Source organism: Parus major, chromosome 8, assembly GCF_001522545.3.
Source record: "Parus major isolate Abel chromosome 8, Parus_major1.1, whole genome shotgun sequence".
NCBI lineage: Eukaryota > Metazoa > Chordata > Aves > Passeriformes > Paridae > Parus > Parus major.
Window position 1 is genome coordinate 6,893,412 of NC_031777.1, and position 16,423 is coordinate 6,909,834.

General features: G+C 49.5%; 1 protein-coding gene across 1 annotated transcript in view; it reads right to left on the reverse strand.

Moving 5' to 3' along the window:
* Positions 1–11,200, reverse strand: part of LAMC2 (laminin subunit gamma 2) — a 16,845-nt gene extending 5,645 nt beyond the window's left edge. Inside the window, exons 1-15 of the mRNA XM_015635669.1 lie at positions 11,023–11,200; positions 6,761–6,949; positions 6,441–6,570; positions 5,475–5,573; positions 4,587–4,723; positions 4,321–4,443; positions 4,020–4,209; positions 3,570–3,682; positions 3,076–3,294; positions 2,168–2,347; positions 1,477–1,710; positions 1,129–1,265; positions 699–852; positions 371–576; positions 16–95 (exon numbers count right to left, since the gene is read on the reverse strand). Of these exons, the coding sequence (XP_015491155.1) occupies positions 16–95; positions 371–576; positions 699–852; positions 1,129–1,265; positions 1,477–1,710; positions 2,168–2,347; positions 3,076–3,294; positions 3,570–3,682; positions 4,020–4,209; positions 4,321–4,443; positions 4,587–4,723; positions 5,475–5,573; positions 6,441–6,570; positions 6,761–6,949; positions 11,023–11,104 (2,273 nt within the window). The 5' untranslated portion in view covers positions 11,105–11,200. The remainder of the gene's footprint in view (positions 1–15; positions 96–370; positions 577–698; positions 853–1,128; positions 1,266–1,476; positions 1,711–2,167; positions 2,348–3,075; positions 3,295–3,569; positions 3,683–4,019; positions 4,210–4,320; positions 4,444–4,586; positions 4,724–5,474; positions 5,574–6,440; positions 6,571–6,760; positions 6,950–11,022) is intronic.
* Positions 11,201–16,423: the final 5,223 nt, after the last annotated feature.

Genomic DNA, 16,423 nt, shown 5'->3' on the forward strand with positions numbered 1-16,423 from the left:
GTGGCAGCACCTCACCTGTCGGCCAGTCTCAGAGCCTCCTGTGCCAGCAGCAAGAACTGATTCAAACCCCCAGGAAAGCTTGAAACAGGAATGGTCTGAGGAAGGAGGAAGGAAGAGAGGTGTGAGTGCTCTTCCCTGCTCTCCATCCAGTTTGGCGGTGAAAGAGGCAACTACAGCATATTAAACCTCCACAACCCCCAAAGATCCCTACCAGCTCCTCTCAAGGTCCTGACTCCAAAGAAAGGACAACCAGAACACCAACATTCATTCACAAAACAACATCTGTAATTCTTTAAATCCTTGCTTTGCCTGTTGATTTTTTTTGCAGTCCTGAGCTAGACTAGGAGCATGTCACACGGGATGCTCTTACCACCCAACGGAGAGTAGCACCACTGTGTTCCAGGTCCAGCCTGGCTCTCTCCAGCAGCTGATGGGTCTCCTGCACCTGCCTCTCATACAGGTTCCCCAAAGACCTCAGTGTCTCCATGGCTGCCTTGATCTCATCCAAGCGACTCTGGGAGCTGGACCCTTGCCCCTTCATCTGGGCCACACGCCCTTCCATAGACCTGCCAGAGGCTGGCGAGAAGGAAAGAGAAAGGCTGAAGAGAAACTCGTTGCTATGCAAAAAGGCCCAGGCAGGTATCCCCTCTCTGATGCAGCCCACTTGGCCACATCCACAGGCAGTGGGAAGGTGGTACCTTGCAGGCTCAGGGTTTCCCTAAGGATGGTCTGCAGCATCTCCTCAGCTACCAGCATCCTCCCCTCCAGCTCTTGACTCTCGATCCCACTGCCAGCTTGCACCTCTGACAAAAGCAGCTCCAGCTCCACCAGCTGCTGCAGATACAGCTCCACCTGCAACCACAGACCAGGCCATCAGCCAGCAGGACACTAAATCTGCAGGGGTGGGAACCAGGACCACAGTCAAGACCAAGAGCAGAGACCAAATTGAAGGCTCATTTTAAGATGTGGCACAAAGGATCAGTTGAATCAGATACAAAGCTAAGGTTTGAATTCACATTTCACTTGCACCAGGAGTAGATGCTTGAGGAAGACAGGAGAAGACACTGAGGGTGAGAAAATCACTGCCCTGAGAAAATTAGGGGCCCTGGGGCTGGCACAGATGCTCACCTGCACTTTCACCTGGCCATAGCAATCTGGGCACTCACTCTCTTCACAGCGGGGACCCTCAAAGCCAGGTTTGCAGAGGCAGCTCCCGTCACTCCTGCACTTCATGGGCTCAGCACCAACTGAGTCACAGGAACAGGCTGCAGGTCACAGTGATACAGATTCAGGGGGGCCTGGCCCCACCTCAAGCCACAGTACATCTCTCCCTGCTTTCCTCCTACCATTTAGCCCTGTGCTTTGGTTCCTGCTCACCATTCCCACTTTCCAGCATCCTCCTTCCCATCAAACCACTCCATAGTCAGTCATCAGTTTTCTTACTCATCCCCAGCTCAGACAACACCTGGATCTCACCTCTGCATTTGTGAGCAGGGTCAGGGGCTAGGGGGTTCCCAAAGAAGCCATCCTTGCATCGGTCGCAGTAGAAGCCAGTGGTGTTGTAGAGGCACTTGAGGCACTCGCCAGTCTGGCGGTTGCAGTTGCCCACAGCATTGGGCTCCACATTGCCATTGCACTGGCACAGCTGGCAGGGCTGGGAAGCTGCTGGATCTCCAAAATAGCCATCGGCACAGTACTCACAATTGGCACCTGGGAAAGGAGAGATGAGCAGAAGTTAATGCTTGTGCCTGGGAGGCAGAGGCTGACTCGCTGCTTGTGCCCCACAGAAATGGGAGTGTTCAGCCCCATCAGGGTTGGCATAACAGCTGGTCTGCTGTCATCATCACCACGGCCAATGGCCCACACACGCTCCCAAAAGCTGGGTGCCACAAATGACCTTCTATAAGTTGTTTCCTATTTGTTTCTTTCCTTGTTTTTTGTTCCCCTCCCTCTCCTACCCATCCTTTCTCCATCCATGTTACATTTAGATGAGAACTTTTCCCAGAGCATGACAAGGTATGTTTACCCAACCCTTGGGGCTCAAACACCCCACTGCAGGCAAGAGTGGAAGGGTTACAGGTAAGCTGGGCTGAGACTATGGTGTTGAACTATCCAGCTCCAAGTATGGCTGTGGAAAAAGGCAGAGCAGAAACAAGAAGGGCATTACCGGCAGCTCCAAGAGGGCAGTCATCACAGACAACCTCCTCGCTGCCTGGCCCCATGGAGCAGCCCTGGCCCAGCCTGCAGGGGCAGGTCCTGCAGCTGTATGGCTGCTGGGCATCTCGGTAGGAGCCAAAGGGGCAGCTGACACCATTGCCCACGTTTTCATCTCCTGAGTAGCATTCACCTGGAGGAGCAAGGAAAGGGCTTAGGGAATTTACCCACATTCCTGGTGGGATATCCTCCACCACTCCAGCCACAGCAACACAAGCACCCATGGTCCAGCAACCTCTACAAGATCTCTTCAGATCCTCATCATACCCACATCATGCACTACATAAAATCATGAAATGGTTAGCATTGGAAGGACTTCTTCAACTAAACCAGGTTGCTCAAGCTCTGTCCAACCTGAGGCATTGCCATGCTTAACTTTCAAATAAGAAGTCAGAAGTGAAGAAATATTGCTATCTGGGTAGCAGAGGATTTTTCTCTCCAACATGCATCCAATTTGTTCCAAAGAGTTCCTACAGTGCTTCTAGGCTCTGGGTAGTTTTGTCTTGGATGGTCCCCACATTTCAAACCCAAGACACAGAATCATGATCACAGACAGAATCTCAGAATCACAGATGAGAAAGAGAATCACAGAATCATTAATCCAACCTGTAGCAGATCCCCACCTTTTAAACCAACCCGGAGCACAAAGTGACATGTCCACTCCTTCCCTGGACACCTCCAGGGATGATGATTCCACCACCTCCCTGGGCAGCCCCTTACAATATCTAATGACCCCTTCCGTGAAGAAATTTCTGTGAAGTCAGTGATCTCGACTCCCCACAGCTGTATTCTCGGGAGACAGGCAGCTTCCCTGAATTCCCATACAGCCTACAAGCAGGGTGTCGCGATCGCTTCTCTTACCGGTGTCAGGATCACAAATTCCTCCCCCATGGCAATTGCAGGGCACGCAGATGCTGAAGGGCCCCTGTCCGGGGGCGTTTCTGCGGTAGCCAGGGGCACAGCTCTCGCAGAACTGCCCCCGGTACGCCGCCGGGCACTGGCAGCGCTCCACCCACGGGGCGGGGGCGCCGGGAACGGGCCGTGCTGACACCAGGGTGACATTATCGATGTAGCCGGTGCCTGGAGGGAAGTACAGCCAGTCACCCGCGGGGAGCAGCAGCTCCGCCTGAACGACTCCCACAGCCGGGACCTGCACAGGTCGCACATTCTATTGCAATGCCCATGGGCAGCCAAAGCAGTCACTATCCTGCTCAATCTCTTTGCTATTTAATTTTGCCCCCTTGGAGCACTTACTATTTTTATCTTTTAATAAATTTTAGCAAAGGTGTATCCATCCAGAGACTTGTCTCCAACAACTAGGAGAAGCCGACCTTGCAAGCTCTCTCTGCACTTACTGTATTCCCCAAAGGTGGCTCGGATCCAGAGGGCTGTCAGATTTCCCAGCAGCCTGCGAAATTCAAAGTGATTCAGTCTTGGGCTCCACTTGCTGCTTGGATGCTCGTCCAGCCTGCCATGGGAGAGGGGGGAAGTGGAACTGATTTCAAAAAAATGAGATGCCTCCTCCAAAAAACACAACAGCCCTCACCCATCTCCCTCCTGGGAGCTCAAGCCTTTGGGCAACGACTTCCATGCATGCAACTGATCCAGAGCTGAGAACCCAACCCAACCTCAAGCCACATTTTCTGCTGCCCCTCTCGCAAAGGAACTTTCTTATCCAGGACAGAAGCACCTGAGATGCATCTAGCCCAAACCAGGCAGCCATTTGCCACCTCCAAGGGACCATAGCTGAACACAGGACCTCTTTTAAACCACAACCATTCTTGCTCCCCCTGCCCCCAGCTTACCTGAATGTGTACATCTGGCTGATGCCACAGGGCAGGACCTTTCCCTGGGGCAAGAAGGGAGCAGTGACTCTCAGGCCATGTCCTTCTAGGACCACATCATATGGAGATGGCTGGTGTCCCCCTCGGTCCAGGCGGTAATCAAAGGAGAGCATCTGGCCATAGCTCAGCTGCTGGTTCCCAAGGAATTTTGCTGCAAAGGGAAAATAAAAGGCTTAAAATCTTTCTTTCTTCCTAAAGGGTCAGTTCATGGGATCAGACCAAGCAAAGGGTTCACTTTGCCAGCCACTGATCCTACACCTACCAGGTGCCACAAAGTATATTGGCTCTGATCTCCTTGCTGCTATGAAGGCATCCTGGTGGCGTGGGGACCACTGGAGCTGGGCTGGGGAGCCACTTTCATGAACACCTCGCCAGCCCTCAGTACCTGGAGCACAAACAAGGAGCAGTCAGCATGGACAGGGAAGGTGTTTCTAGGATTCCAGTAACCATGTGGTTCCTCCAGCCCACTGAAGAGAAGGGATGGTAAACATGCCCAGGAGCCATGGGAATGTCCTGCTTGGGCTTCACCTTGCTGGAAGGTAGAGGTGATGTTGTGGACACTGTGGTTGTCCGCACTGATACAAGTGACTGAGTGCCCATAGCAGAAGCAGGGGGAGCATCCTGCAGGATTTCTGGCATCCAGGTTATAGAAGTGTTGCTTGCACCTGGGAAAATGCAAGAAGGTGACAATGTTCATGTAGTTTTCTCCTTTTACCGGCCCACACAACCATCCCTCTGATGCAATACAGCCCATCAATGGGGTTCAAGGTCATCACTGGGTGAAATAGCAAGATGGGTGTGTGCAATGTCTTCAACCTGACAGAGGGCAGGGCTAGATTGAAAACTGGAAGGAAACTGTCTTGAGAGGGTGGTGAGGGACTGGCCCAGGTTGCCCAGAGAAGCTGTAGCTGCCACATCCCTGGAAGTGTCCAAGGCCAAGTTAGATGGGGCTTGGACCCTGCCTGTGGTGAAATCAGAAAGTACCTTGGACTTGACTAGCATAAGAGATCTATAGTCAGAATGCCTTGGCAGGAACAAACAGAGCTTTGAAGATTGCTAGAAGATTGAATCAAGGCTGGCGACAAGGAGAAGATTGAATCAATGTTGAAATATGCATGTATGCTAGTATGTTTGTATGATGTTTAACCCAGTCGTTGTAGTAAAAAATTACTAACTTTCCTAGAATGGTATATAAGCTTACGTAGCCCACAGTAAGTTCGGATTCTGATCACTGAGTTAGTTGTCCCCGTCTCTCTTCATCGCTGATACCTGCCCATGGCAGGGAGTGGAATGAGATGAGCTCTAACATCCTTTCCAACCAAAACCATTCTAAGACTTGATGAACTTCCAAGGAACCAACTGCAGAGAGAAGAAGGCTGTGCCAAGCTGTGTCCAGCATATCCTTCTGATACTCACCTCTGGCACCGCTCTCCAGTGGTGGTCTCCTTGCAGACACAGAGGCCAGATTGACAGGCTCCCATGCTGCCTGCTGGGTCACACTCACACTGCAGACTCCTGCAAAGGGACAGCAGGAACCTCTACCTGGATTTCCAGCTTGGCCTGGGAGCTCAGTGCTTCCCACTTCTATGCAAGACAGTGGATAACCCTCCCAGCTACCATTACCATGCAAGAAGTGGGGAAATAAACTGCATAGCCAGCTTTTTCCAAAATCTGCAGCATTGTGGGTGCCATGTTGAGCCAGTGCTCATTGCTACTGCTCCAGGGCATCCGAGAGCATCTGACTCACAAGTGCAAAGTGAAGCTCCACTGAGCTTAATAAACCCTGGATGAATTTTATATACCTTGGCTGAGCTCCACCAAGCAGCATCCCAGGGACGCTTAGGCAGGAGGCCAGGCCCAGCATCAGGACTGCAGGCAGCTGTCTTTTGCTAACACCCTTTGCCTGCCAGCAGTCTCAAAGGAGCAGGATGAGGTGAGGAAGAAGAAGACACAGCTGAGAAAGTCAGATCAGAAACTTTTTTAAGGGTGTTTAAACAGGGCTTCATGAAGTGGTTGATTTTTGCATGTGCATCTCCTTGTGAGTGGCACCAACATGAGGCAGCCCCACAAATGGGCAGGTTTTGTTTTACATGTTGCTTTTTGGGCATTATCTGCGTAATGAAACCATCATCTCAGAGAGTGGCTAAGTTCAGATTTTGATGGTGTTGCAGGACACCAAGCCCTGCAAGTTAGCATGGAGGTCCAACCTCCAACCACTCAAGCCCACTCTTGCCAGCATGGTTGGCTTAAGGTTGTCCATGAGATGCCATGAAACCAACTCTGCCTTTGCAGGGGGTGTTTTCAGCCAGCATAGGCCCCAGGAGAGCTCTGGAGGCTGGCCCTCCTGTTGGCCACATGCCACTGATGGTGGCCAGCACTCACTGCCTGCTCCTCCAGCACCCTTCCTCAGACAGGGACTCGAAGCCCAGCTGACACCGGTCACATTTGTCCCCCATCACTCCAGGTTTGCAGCTGCACCGGCCATCGCTATCACACTGTGGGCTGAGGGAACCTGCAGAAAGACAGGAGGGAGAATTTGGGATGGGTACATTCCAACCCAAATAATTCTGTGAGTTTGTGCTTATTTCAAAGGCGAGTCTTAAAATCTGTGGTCTGGTATGTAGGGGCTCAGAGCGCGACCTGCCCAGGTGCTCAGCAGGTGCCTTAAGCCTTCTTGCCCCACACAGCAGCTGTGGACATACCCCAGGTGTGGCAGAGGCAGGGCAGGCAACATTGCTCTCCCCACCGTCGGAAGAAGCCATCCTTGCAGCGCTCGCAGTGGGTACCCTCTGTGTTGCCCAGGCAGCTGAGGCAACGGTACCCATTCCCTGTCTCTCTCAGGAGCTGCCAGTCAAAGATGCACTGCCTGGACATCCCATTGCAGTCACAATCTGGGAAGAGGAGAGCAGAGAGACACCTCAGATGATGCCTAGAGATGAAGGCACCAGCAGCAATCCTACCCTGAGGGGAAAGGAACAGGGTGTGGGTGGTGCAAATCTGTCGCTAAAGGATACAAAATGATTCACACTACTACCCTCAGTGTTAGAACAAAAACCTGTGACTTTATTTTCTGACTCCAGTATTTATAGATTCTCAACGATGACCAGGGATTGGATAATTAAGTTACCACCTTCCCAATCACACTGGTCATATGAAACGTCCATCAAAAGATGTTTCTTAGAAGGAATGTGTAAACAACTTATGTTTACAGGACTTTCATGGGAACTATGGAAACATTATCAGAAGGCTTAATTTTCAGGGTGATACAAACCTCCCCTTCCTGCTCTGCTAACAGTGAGCTGCTTCCCCACATCTCTGTGTTTGTCCCCATGTCTGTGTCCATCAGCCACCCCAGTGCCACTGGTGCCCACACCGTGCTCTGCATCCCCACACTGGGGAGGAATGCCCCATTTCGCTGCTGAGGAGGGACAAACCCAAGCCAAGCAGCCACAATCCACACAACAGCATTGCCAGGGCTGTTCTCCATTCTTTCACAAGTCTTGCAACACAACCAGGACATTGAATAAGTAGAGATAGTTTAAAAAAAAACCCTGGTCTTGTCCTGAGAAAAGCATGCGTAACCTAACTGAAGACTTTGGGGAAAAGGGAAAGTTTCCTGAGGTTATCCTTTGTTTCACCCAGCCAGGAATAAGTTGAGTAGGAAAAGCTCAACCAGGTCCCTCCACCCAGGTCTGCAGTGCAGGGTGATGAGGAGTGGTCTGTGATTCAAGGAGTTTGGCAGAAGTGTGCCAGCCAAGAGAGAGATTAACAAAAAAGGTTTGGGTAGGATTGGACAGGTCACCTCACCCCACCCTCCCTCATTGTGAAGAAAAGCTACAGCTGCCCACACTGCTGCATGAGGGATGGCAGGAAGAATAGGCATGAGATTCTGCATTCCTCTGTACCCAAGATAAATGATCCCTCTGGACATCAGACTCAGGCATCTCACCAGATGTGCCCACTCCAGCACTCCACTGCTTTGTCCGGCTGCTCTCTTGAAGCCACCTCTCACCTACTTGGCAATCCCTCAGTGGCCACTACTGGAGCATTTAATCCTGAGGACCTTTACTCCAGACAGGCTCCTCAGAATCACTGAGGAGAGCAGGCACAGCTGATAGAATAGTTGGCAAAGACAGGCAGGAGAAAGAAACATCCCAAGGGAAAAAGCCAGGTTCTCAGGCACAGAACCTGCCGAGGAATTGCTCCAAAACACCCTGATGCTGTCATGGGAGCCTTGACCTCCCTCTAGGTAGCTCTACTCTCTGCTGGCCTCCTGGGGATAAGAAAGGCCATGCCCAGCTACCCAACCGCTGCCCAGATCGTATCTGAGAGCACAGGAGGTGCAGGAAGTCCAAAAATTGGCAGAAACCTGTTGCATGGATGCAGATAGTGCCTTGTACTCATACACACTGAGCCTCCTCCTTCCCAGCTCTCTTCTGGCACAGCTCAGCCCCAGGGTACAACGTCCCTGTCCTCTGCATATGTGATTCCTGAGACCAGGCAAAACCTCCTGCTTTCAGTGCTCACACCTGGGCACCGCCCTCTCACACACCCATCAGCAACCACATTCCAGAGGGAGTCACTCAGTAGAGCCTCTGCCAAGAGGAGAGATGACCTCATGCACCAGCAAACAGGGAGAGATATTTTTCCAACTTTGGCAGGCACAGCCTTGCATTTTGGCTGTCAGGAGACCAAGCTCAGGAGATCTGCCACCCTAGCCTGCTGGGAGGGGACCTGTGGGAACAGAATTCCTGCCTCTAGGGTCTGGGAAAGCAACTCCAGCCTCAGAGAGAATCACCAGTGACCAAAGGGCATGGACAACACAAAGGATCAATGGAGAGCAGCAGCATGAGACTTTCTTCAAGTACTTGTGCTCACCTTCAAAGTAAAAAGATTTCACTTGGATTGATCCCATTCCCCATCCCTCTACACTCCAGCTTTGAGGATCTTTGGGTTGAACTCCACCCATGCATCACCCTACATCTAAGCAATCCAGAGGATTTACTGTGTTGCTAAATTACAGGCATAAGCACCATTCCCTCAGGGAATGAAAACCCTTTTTTGAGTGTTGCTCTACTGGTGCAGCATCTTAGGAAACAGCTCTCCAGCCCTGGAACAAATTCCTGTCTTGCTGATTCAAAGCCATTTAAGATGCTGTGGCAGGTTGGGGCTGCCACTGCACTGGTGTGTCTGCTCCTACTCATCTCCCAGAAAACCAGGAGCTCAGGTAGACTAATCCTTACCAAGAGCAAGACACTGGAATTGATAATGAGGTGGAACAGGAAGGAGCTGCTGGAGGATGAGGACCAACTGAAGACAGGATCACTTCTGTATCCAGGTGCCCTGAGGCTCTGCTGTGAGATCATCCATGAAAAAGAGCAGGTTCCACTGAGGAGAAGCTTTGCAGCTGGGTTTCTTCCGTGCTACATCAAGATGCAGGAGATCCATGGCACGCATCCAGCAAGATATCATTCCCCCAGCTCCCACACGCAGAATAAAGCATGAAAAATGCTTGATGGCTGTGCTGAGATGAATTCTCACATCAGAAGGGCTTGGAGGAGAGACTGTCTCTTTAAATTCACAAAAACAGACAATGAGGGTGGCCCTGGGTCTGTGAGGATCTGACAGCTCTGTCAGATATACATAAGCTAATCTGCAAAGATTCCTCCTTCCATCAGAACAGAGCTTTGCATGCAATGAAGGCTCCACGTCAATACAAGCCATTTCCTGCTCTGAGCTCTTGGGACAGTGACCAACAAGGCTGTCCCATCTGCTGCTCCAAGGCTGGGTGTCCCCATTGCCCAGCTTCATAGTTTCTCATTGCAGGAAGATGTGCCTGGGGCTTCCAGGGCTCCATCAGCGGGCTAAGTTACCCACTCAAAGTCTGCTGCAGCATGAAAACACAGCTGTAATCAACCATCAGCTTTACATACACACGAAAAGGGTTCAAGAGTCCCTGGGAAAGCAGTTTCTCACACACTGCCAGGAAGGAGCAGAGGAAGAATCTATACCAGTATTTTAAAACTTGAATGTAATTAAGGCTGATGTAATAATTAACCCAAGTAGCATGTAAAGGAAAAAAGATGTATTTTTTTTCTTTTGAAAAAATACAAACAAAAACATTATTCAACACTTATTTCCCATTGCACCAAATTTAAAATGGATAAAATTCAACTTCAAGCCCAGCAAGCTTATTTCAGAACATCAGTACTGGAGACCAAAAAAAATTTTAATCACTCAGTATTTACAGAATACATGCAAAAACCTGATTTTGGCCAAACATACCTAGCTCCAGACTATAGGCCAATAAAAGTGAAATTCGGATAGCTGAATTACCACTGGGCTGAACATATTTACATCTCCCTCCATGACAGACACCACAATGTGAGATTTGCATGTGAAGAGGATCCTGCTGGATTTTTAAAGCTGTGGACCGCAGAAGATTCCTGTCTCCCATACGATATGGCAGGGCTGGGCACCTTGTGAGCCCCACAGACTTGCACAAAATCCAAACAACGCCATGGTATTACAGCAAACTGGATCCTGGATGCTTCCAGGTCTTCTTCAGGCTCGGGGAAGGTTTTGCCTTCACCATCACCCAGCAGTGATGAGCAGATCAGCCACTGCCTGGGTGACGCTTGTCACCTGCATCCCACCATAAGAGCAAAGCTCTATACCAATAGCAATAAGGCAATTAATTGCATATAAATAAGTTATTGAAAGGGGATACCAGTGACAAAACTAAGACCAACTGCTCACGGGATATTTAACCTCGGAAGAAAACTAAGAAGCACCTACAAATCCAGTATGAATCCCGAAGGCAGGAGGGGAAGAGTGCCCTAGCAGGATGCCGCGCACCCAAGCCACCTTCCAGTTACCGACACTCTCCAGCACGGAGAGAAAGCTGCGAGCCAATCTGCAGGCGGGATCAGAGCAGGAACAGCCGCCCTACTCGAAGCCTCACCTTCTCCGCTGCGTGTGCTCAGGGCTGCGGGCAGGAGGAACGCGGCGAGATAGGCGACGGTCAGGAGCCAGCACTCGGCCATTTCTTGTGCCGGGGAGCACCAGGCACCCGTTCCGGTGGGGCTACACACCGGCTGCCTGGTGCCTTTTTTTTTGTGCGTTTTTTATCGGCTGCTCTGCCTGAGTCACTCCCAACAGGAAGAGCGCGTGTGCCGTGGGCTGACTCACAGCAAGAGCCCAGCCCAGGGAGCACAGACAGGCGCTTGCCCCATCGGGAGACAGGCACTGTCTGAGAGGCATCAGCGTCCCAAGGACCTCCTGCATGCACCCTCTTAGGGAAATAAAATATAGCAGCAGCACCTGAACACACCCCTCCTGCCCGTCCCGCTCGCCCAGCTCCATCTCGCCGGCCGCCGCTGCCTCCACAGGCAGGGCAGTGGTGCCGGCTGGGGAGAGCCGGGCTGTTCGGACACGCCGGAGGCTTGCAGGGAAGAAAATGAAACAGGGTGAGCTCACGGGAAGCCTGGGGAGGATGGATGGGGGCTGCCTGCTTGCAAGCCAGATCCAGCCAGCCAACCTGCAAAAGCAGGCCTCACTTCAGGTGACTAGCAGGACTGGGGATGCAAAGACCCAAGGTCAGCTTGAATAAATGCCCAGAAAGCAGATTGATTGGGATTCACCAGATAATAATCAAGTTCAGGAAATCCCCAGACATAGAAATTAGGTGGAGGTGGAAATCATCATACATGTTTGTCTGCTTTTGCTCCTGAGATATAAAATGAGTTTAGATGGATCCTTGGCCTCACCTACTGTATCATTTTTATGCCAGAAGGACGAGGAGTGAAGATAGAGAGAAATGTTTGAGGCTGCTGACAGAGCCAGGCTTCACAGCCCCAGGTTCATTAACACTTTTTTCTCAAGGGTAGCTGAGAAGTGTCATGAAGGCCAGTTCCACCTCACTCCTTGCTTTTGCCTTGCAGGAGGACATGACCACTTCTACAGGGAATAGAGAAATCTGGAGACAGGGGTTCTTCACATCCCGCACACTTCAGGACAAGAAGGACCCCAGCATATCCACCTGCCTTGTGGAAGCAGTCCATCAGAAGGGCACAGTGAAGGATGGTCCCTCATACTGTTTCACAGCAGCTTCCCTGAGACTCCTAATGTCATAAGTGATGGCAGGTGATCCAGGAGCACCTTTAAATAGAATAAAAACACCTAACAAGTTAATCCCCAGAGACACAAGTTACCTTTTAGGTCCCCTTCTCCATTAGGGATTCAAACTCAATCCAAGGCATGACATGCTAGTCACTTCAGGCCTGACAGATCAGAATGATTAACACTGAGCTCCTTTGAGCCTCTTACACTGCCCAACAGCCTCCAGACACTCCAGACACCTGGAGCTGACTCACAGGGCTTTCCTCTGTGGTTCCTGGTGATCTCATATGCACAGCCAGCCCACACTCACCACATATCTGCACCTCCCTTTGCCAAATGTACCTGCCTCTGCTGATTGGGCCAACTCACTTTTATAAACAGTTTTCCTTTTAATTTCACTTGCTGTATCTTAATGCAGCTCACAACAAAGAGCACAGTTTCCCAAATGCAACAGTGTAGTGGTGGGTTTTGGCATCTGAGATTGTTTTATCTGGTTTTCATTACTTTTTTTTTAAGTGAGATAAAATTATTTATGGTGTTCCCATCAATTCAGCAGTTTTTAGGATCTACTCATACCTTTAAGGAGACACAATCCTTTCCGCTCTTAAGTACATCACTCATCCACAACACCTCTGCTGTGTCCTTCCTACCTGCTGACACTCCTCTACTCAGGAAGGTTAGCTCCAGCAGCATGGTCCATTAACAGCAGTTCCCTTAGATCTCACACAGACCACATACTTGGCTGATTTTTCTCTTGGAAAACCAGCCCTCCCCATCAGGAAGCTTTTCCCTTATGTCTCCTCCATGTTATCCCTTTTTTCTCACTGTTGCCGCCCCACCTCTCACTCCACTTGTGCAAACAAGGCCATGACAGCTTGCTCCTCAGTCATCTCTGCTTATTGACTCAGATTACTCTCACCTTGTCATCTGCCACTATGCTTCAAGATGACCTTTGAAAACCATATGCCATGAGACTACCAAAAATGTATTTCCCGAGGCCCTGATTTTCTAAACACATGCAATCTGGATGATCTGATCTGGAATGAGCAGCTGCCCACCACCCTCCACAGAGTAAATGTCCCACTGCAACCTGTGGCTATGGCAGCACCCTTGAGAAAAAGGCACTGCACCAACATGATTAACAGAGATGTTTTACCTTTTAGAGTAAGCAGAAGTGTGAGCAAAGGGAGAAATAAATAACCAGCTGTGCTCATCAGACACTGCAGCGGAACAGTTTTATTTCACTGAAAAACCTCTGTCTTTTGTGTCTGTTTCTGCAACACAAGTCCTTCTGAAGATGTTTTACTTTCATTAACAACAGCCAAAAAAAGCTGTTTCTGCAGGCAGACCTCAGTGGCTCACAAGTTCATCAGTCCTTGAGGATGTGGCTGTGGCAGAATTAACCACTCCAAAACCAGTCTGAAACAACATAATAATCTAAATTTTGCTGAGGGCTGCTAGTGAAAAGTGATGGATGTGTAAAAACTCTGAAGTGACTGTTTCATTAATGTAAGCAAGGGAGAAAACCCCTTTTGGTGACTTATGCCAAATGAACACCATGATGCTATGAGTCCTTGCAGCCCAGGTCCCCTCACATCCCCAAGCCTCTTTCTGCAAGGGACCATCTATCTACCATGTCCTGCAGGAAGAAATCCTCTGGGTTTTCCTCACAGTATGGAAAATCAGTGGCCATGATGTGCTGGTTTCATGTGCAGCAATGGAGCCTGGACTTCAGTCTCTCCTCTGACAGTTGGATGCCCTGGGAAAAAGTCCTCATGACAGCCAGAGCCACCTGGAACAGAGATCAGGCAGCAGCTTTGCTGCAATGGGTAGAGACAGGCAGGGAGCAGGCAGGAATGATGCCGGTAGTGAGCAAGTAGGGCAGGGCAGGGCAGGGCAGCAGCAGTGGCGCAGCAAGGAGGTACTGTCATGTCTGGCCTTGCTTTGCCTGTGCCCTGCCCGGACCAGCAAGGGGTGAGACAAACAGGAATGAAGGAAGAAGTCATTTCCATCCAACTGCATCCACTCTGTCCCCATGCCCAGCCTCTGTGGGATTATTTTTACATGGCATTCCTGATGTTTCTGGGATAGGGGCACACTGAAGGTGTCAAGCCAGCAGCCAACTAGAAAAAATAACTAACCAGAATGTAGTCCAACGTGTCATGGCTGCAGATGGGGAGCATAGGCCACTGCCAGCTTGAGGTGACAGCTGTATGACCTCCACTTCCTCAGATCCATGCAAACACACTAGAGAAGTCTCCTCCAGGCAGTTGTTCTGAGCACTTTTTAACTCGTAACAGTATCTTGTCCTCCCCACAAGTGAGAGGGAACCCAGCTCAGGTCTGTCCAACCCCTCCCCATTGCCAGCTGATTACCAGGCCCCTTGCCAGCCTCCTGCTTCTCCAGAGAGCACATGAGAGATGATGGAGCTTGAACCTGGGCAGTGAGAAGAAACACAGGGAACTGAAGGAGAATAAAGGCTACCAAGCATGGCTTGGTCACTGCTCAGCAAGGCACCTGCCTCCTCACCCACCTTGATGTCAGGTACTGGCTACACTGAGTTGAGTATCTGAGGAGGGCATCTCTATTTGAGCACCCTGTAAACTATTATCACGGTTCCTTGGAGCCAGGTCTGCTCCTTCCTGTAAGAGCTTTCTGAGTATCTACTTGGGTTACTCTTACCTCATCACCCTCCACTATATCCTCGAGCATTACCTCTGAAAACCACATGAAAACAAGGCCCATCCTCCTTCTTGACCCTCCTCAAGATCACCATTGAGACATTTGCACAGTGCCCAAAAAAACTTCTAGAGATAAAAATCCCGAATATAAAAAATAAAGGATACAGACTTGCTTGCTAATCTAAGCATTTCGCCTCAAAATGGTAAGAGGCTCCATGTCAACCTACAGCCCATGCAAGGTCACAACTATCCCACCACCCAGTCAGCACTGTGACTGCTCCCCACAATCCAGCTAAACCTCAGCCAGATTTTACCAGCTGGGATTTGCTTCACAAAAACATTGGCAAGGAACAAAAAGATGTATTTTAGAAAACAAATTAATTAGTGACAACTGAAGAATGAAAGGTTGAAAGTACACAAACTGACATGTAAAAATAATAGGAATTTACCAGCTGAGATGGGATTAGCTCTGATGCAAGTTAATGAGACCTGTGCATTTTCCTCTGCTGAGAAAAATAACAGAAATCTAGCTGGAGCTGTAAAACAAGTGTGAATGCAGAACAGCCTAGTTTCTTATCACTGTAATCTGTCCTTAAAAATTTGCTAAATTCAGGTCAGGCTCTGGGAGACAGGAGCCAGCAACAACACAGAGCACCCAGATTCGTGGCAGTTCCCAGTAATTTCAGCTTATTTATTCAGGGTTTTGTTTTTTTTTTTTTCTTTTCCCAGGAGCCCCATCCTTTTCTACCTGTTTAGTAAAAATGATTTTTCCCTTACAGTGCAAATAAACTCCCCCCCAGTTCCTCAGGGCTTTCCAGGAAGACAATGCCACTCCAATAGCATCAGCACCAACGACATAGTATATTTTTAAGTCCTGGAAAACCAGCAGCTTAAAATCCATCACAGCCATGGCAGTGGAGCAGTGGACACAAGGAAAAACCATCATCCTTGTCATATGTATCCCACCACATGCATTTCTGAGTTTCTTCTCCCTTTTTCCCATACCAAACCAGGTTGTCTAAGGAGCAAGAGGTGAATCTTGCAACCAAGACACATCACCATCAATATCCTACCACCAAAAATAAAATAATACTCAACAGAATACCCAGGTATAAGGGGTTACAAATATTCAGACTTTATTATAAATAAGAAATACCATTTTATACATTAAAAACTGCAAGTGTTGCGTTTTATTCACCACCCCAGAGACAGCAAGACCACAGATCTGTGCTGGAGTGAAGGCACATACTGAGGAGGCCACAGTCAGGAATAAGGTGATGAAGAGATGTCATGCGTCATCCATGACACCCAGCACTCCACCAGCAGCTGTCACATCATCACATTATGTAAAGAAATAACTGGACTTATACAATGAATAATGGCTGTAATGAAGTACTGATTAACAGATTGCTTATAAAGATTTTCTTTTATTTAAAAATAAAATTCTGTTAAAAACGGCTTAAGAAAAAAACCAAAAAACCCACAAGAAAGCAGGAAACCTTAGGCCTGAGGTCAGCCAGGGCATGCACACATCTTTGCATCTATTCTTCTCACAGCCTCAGC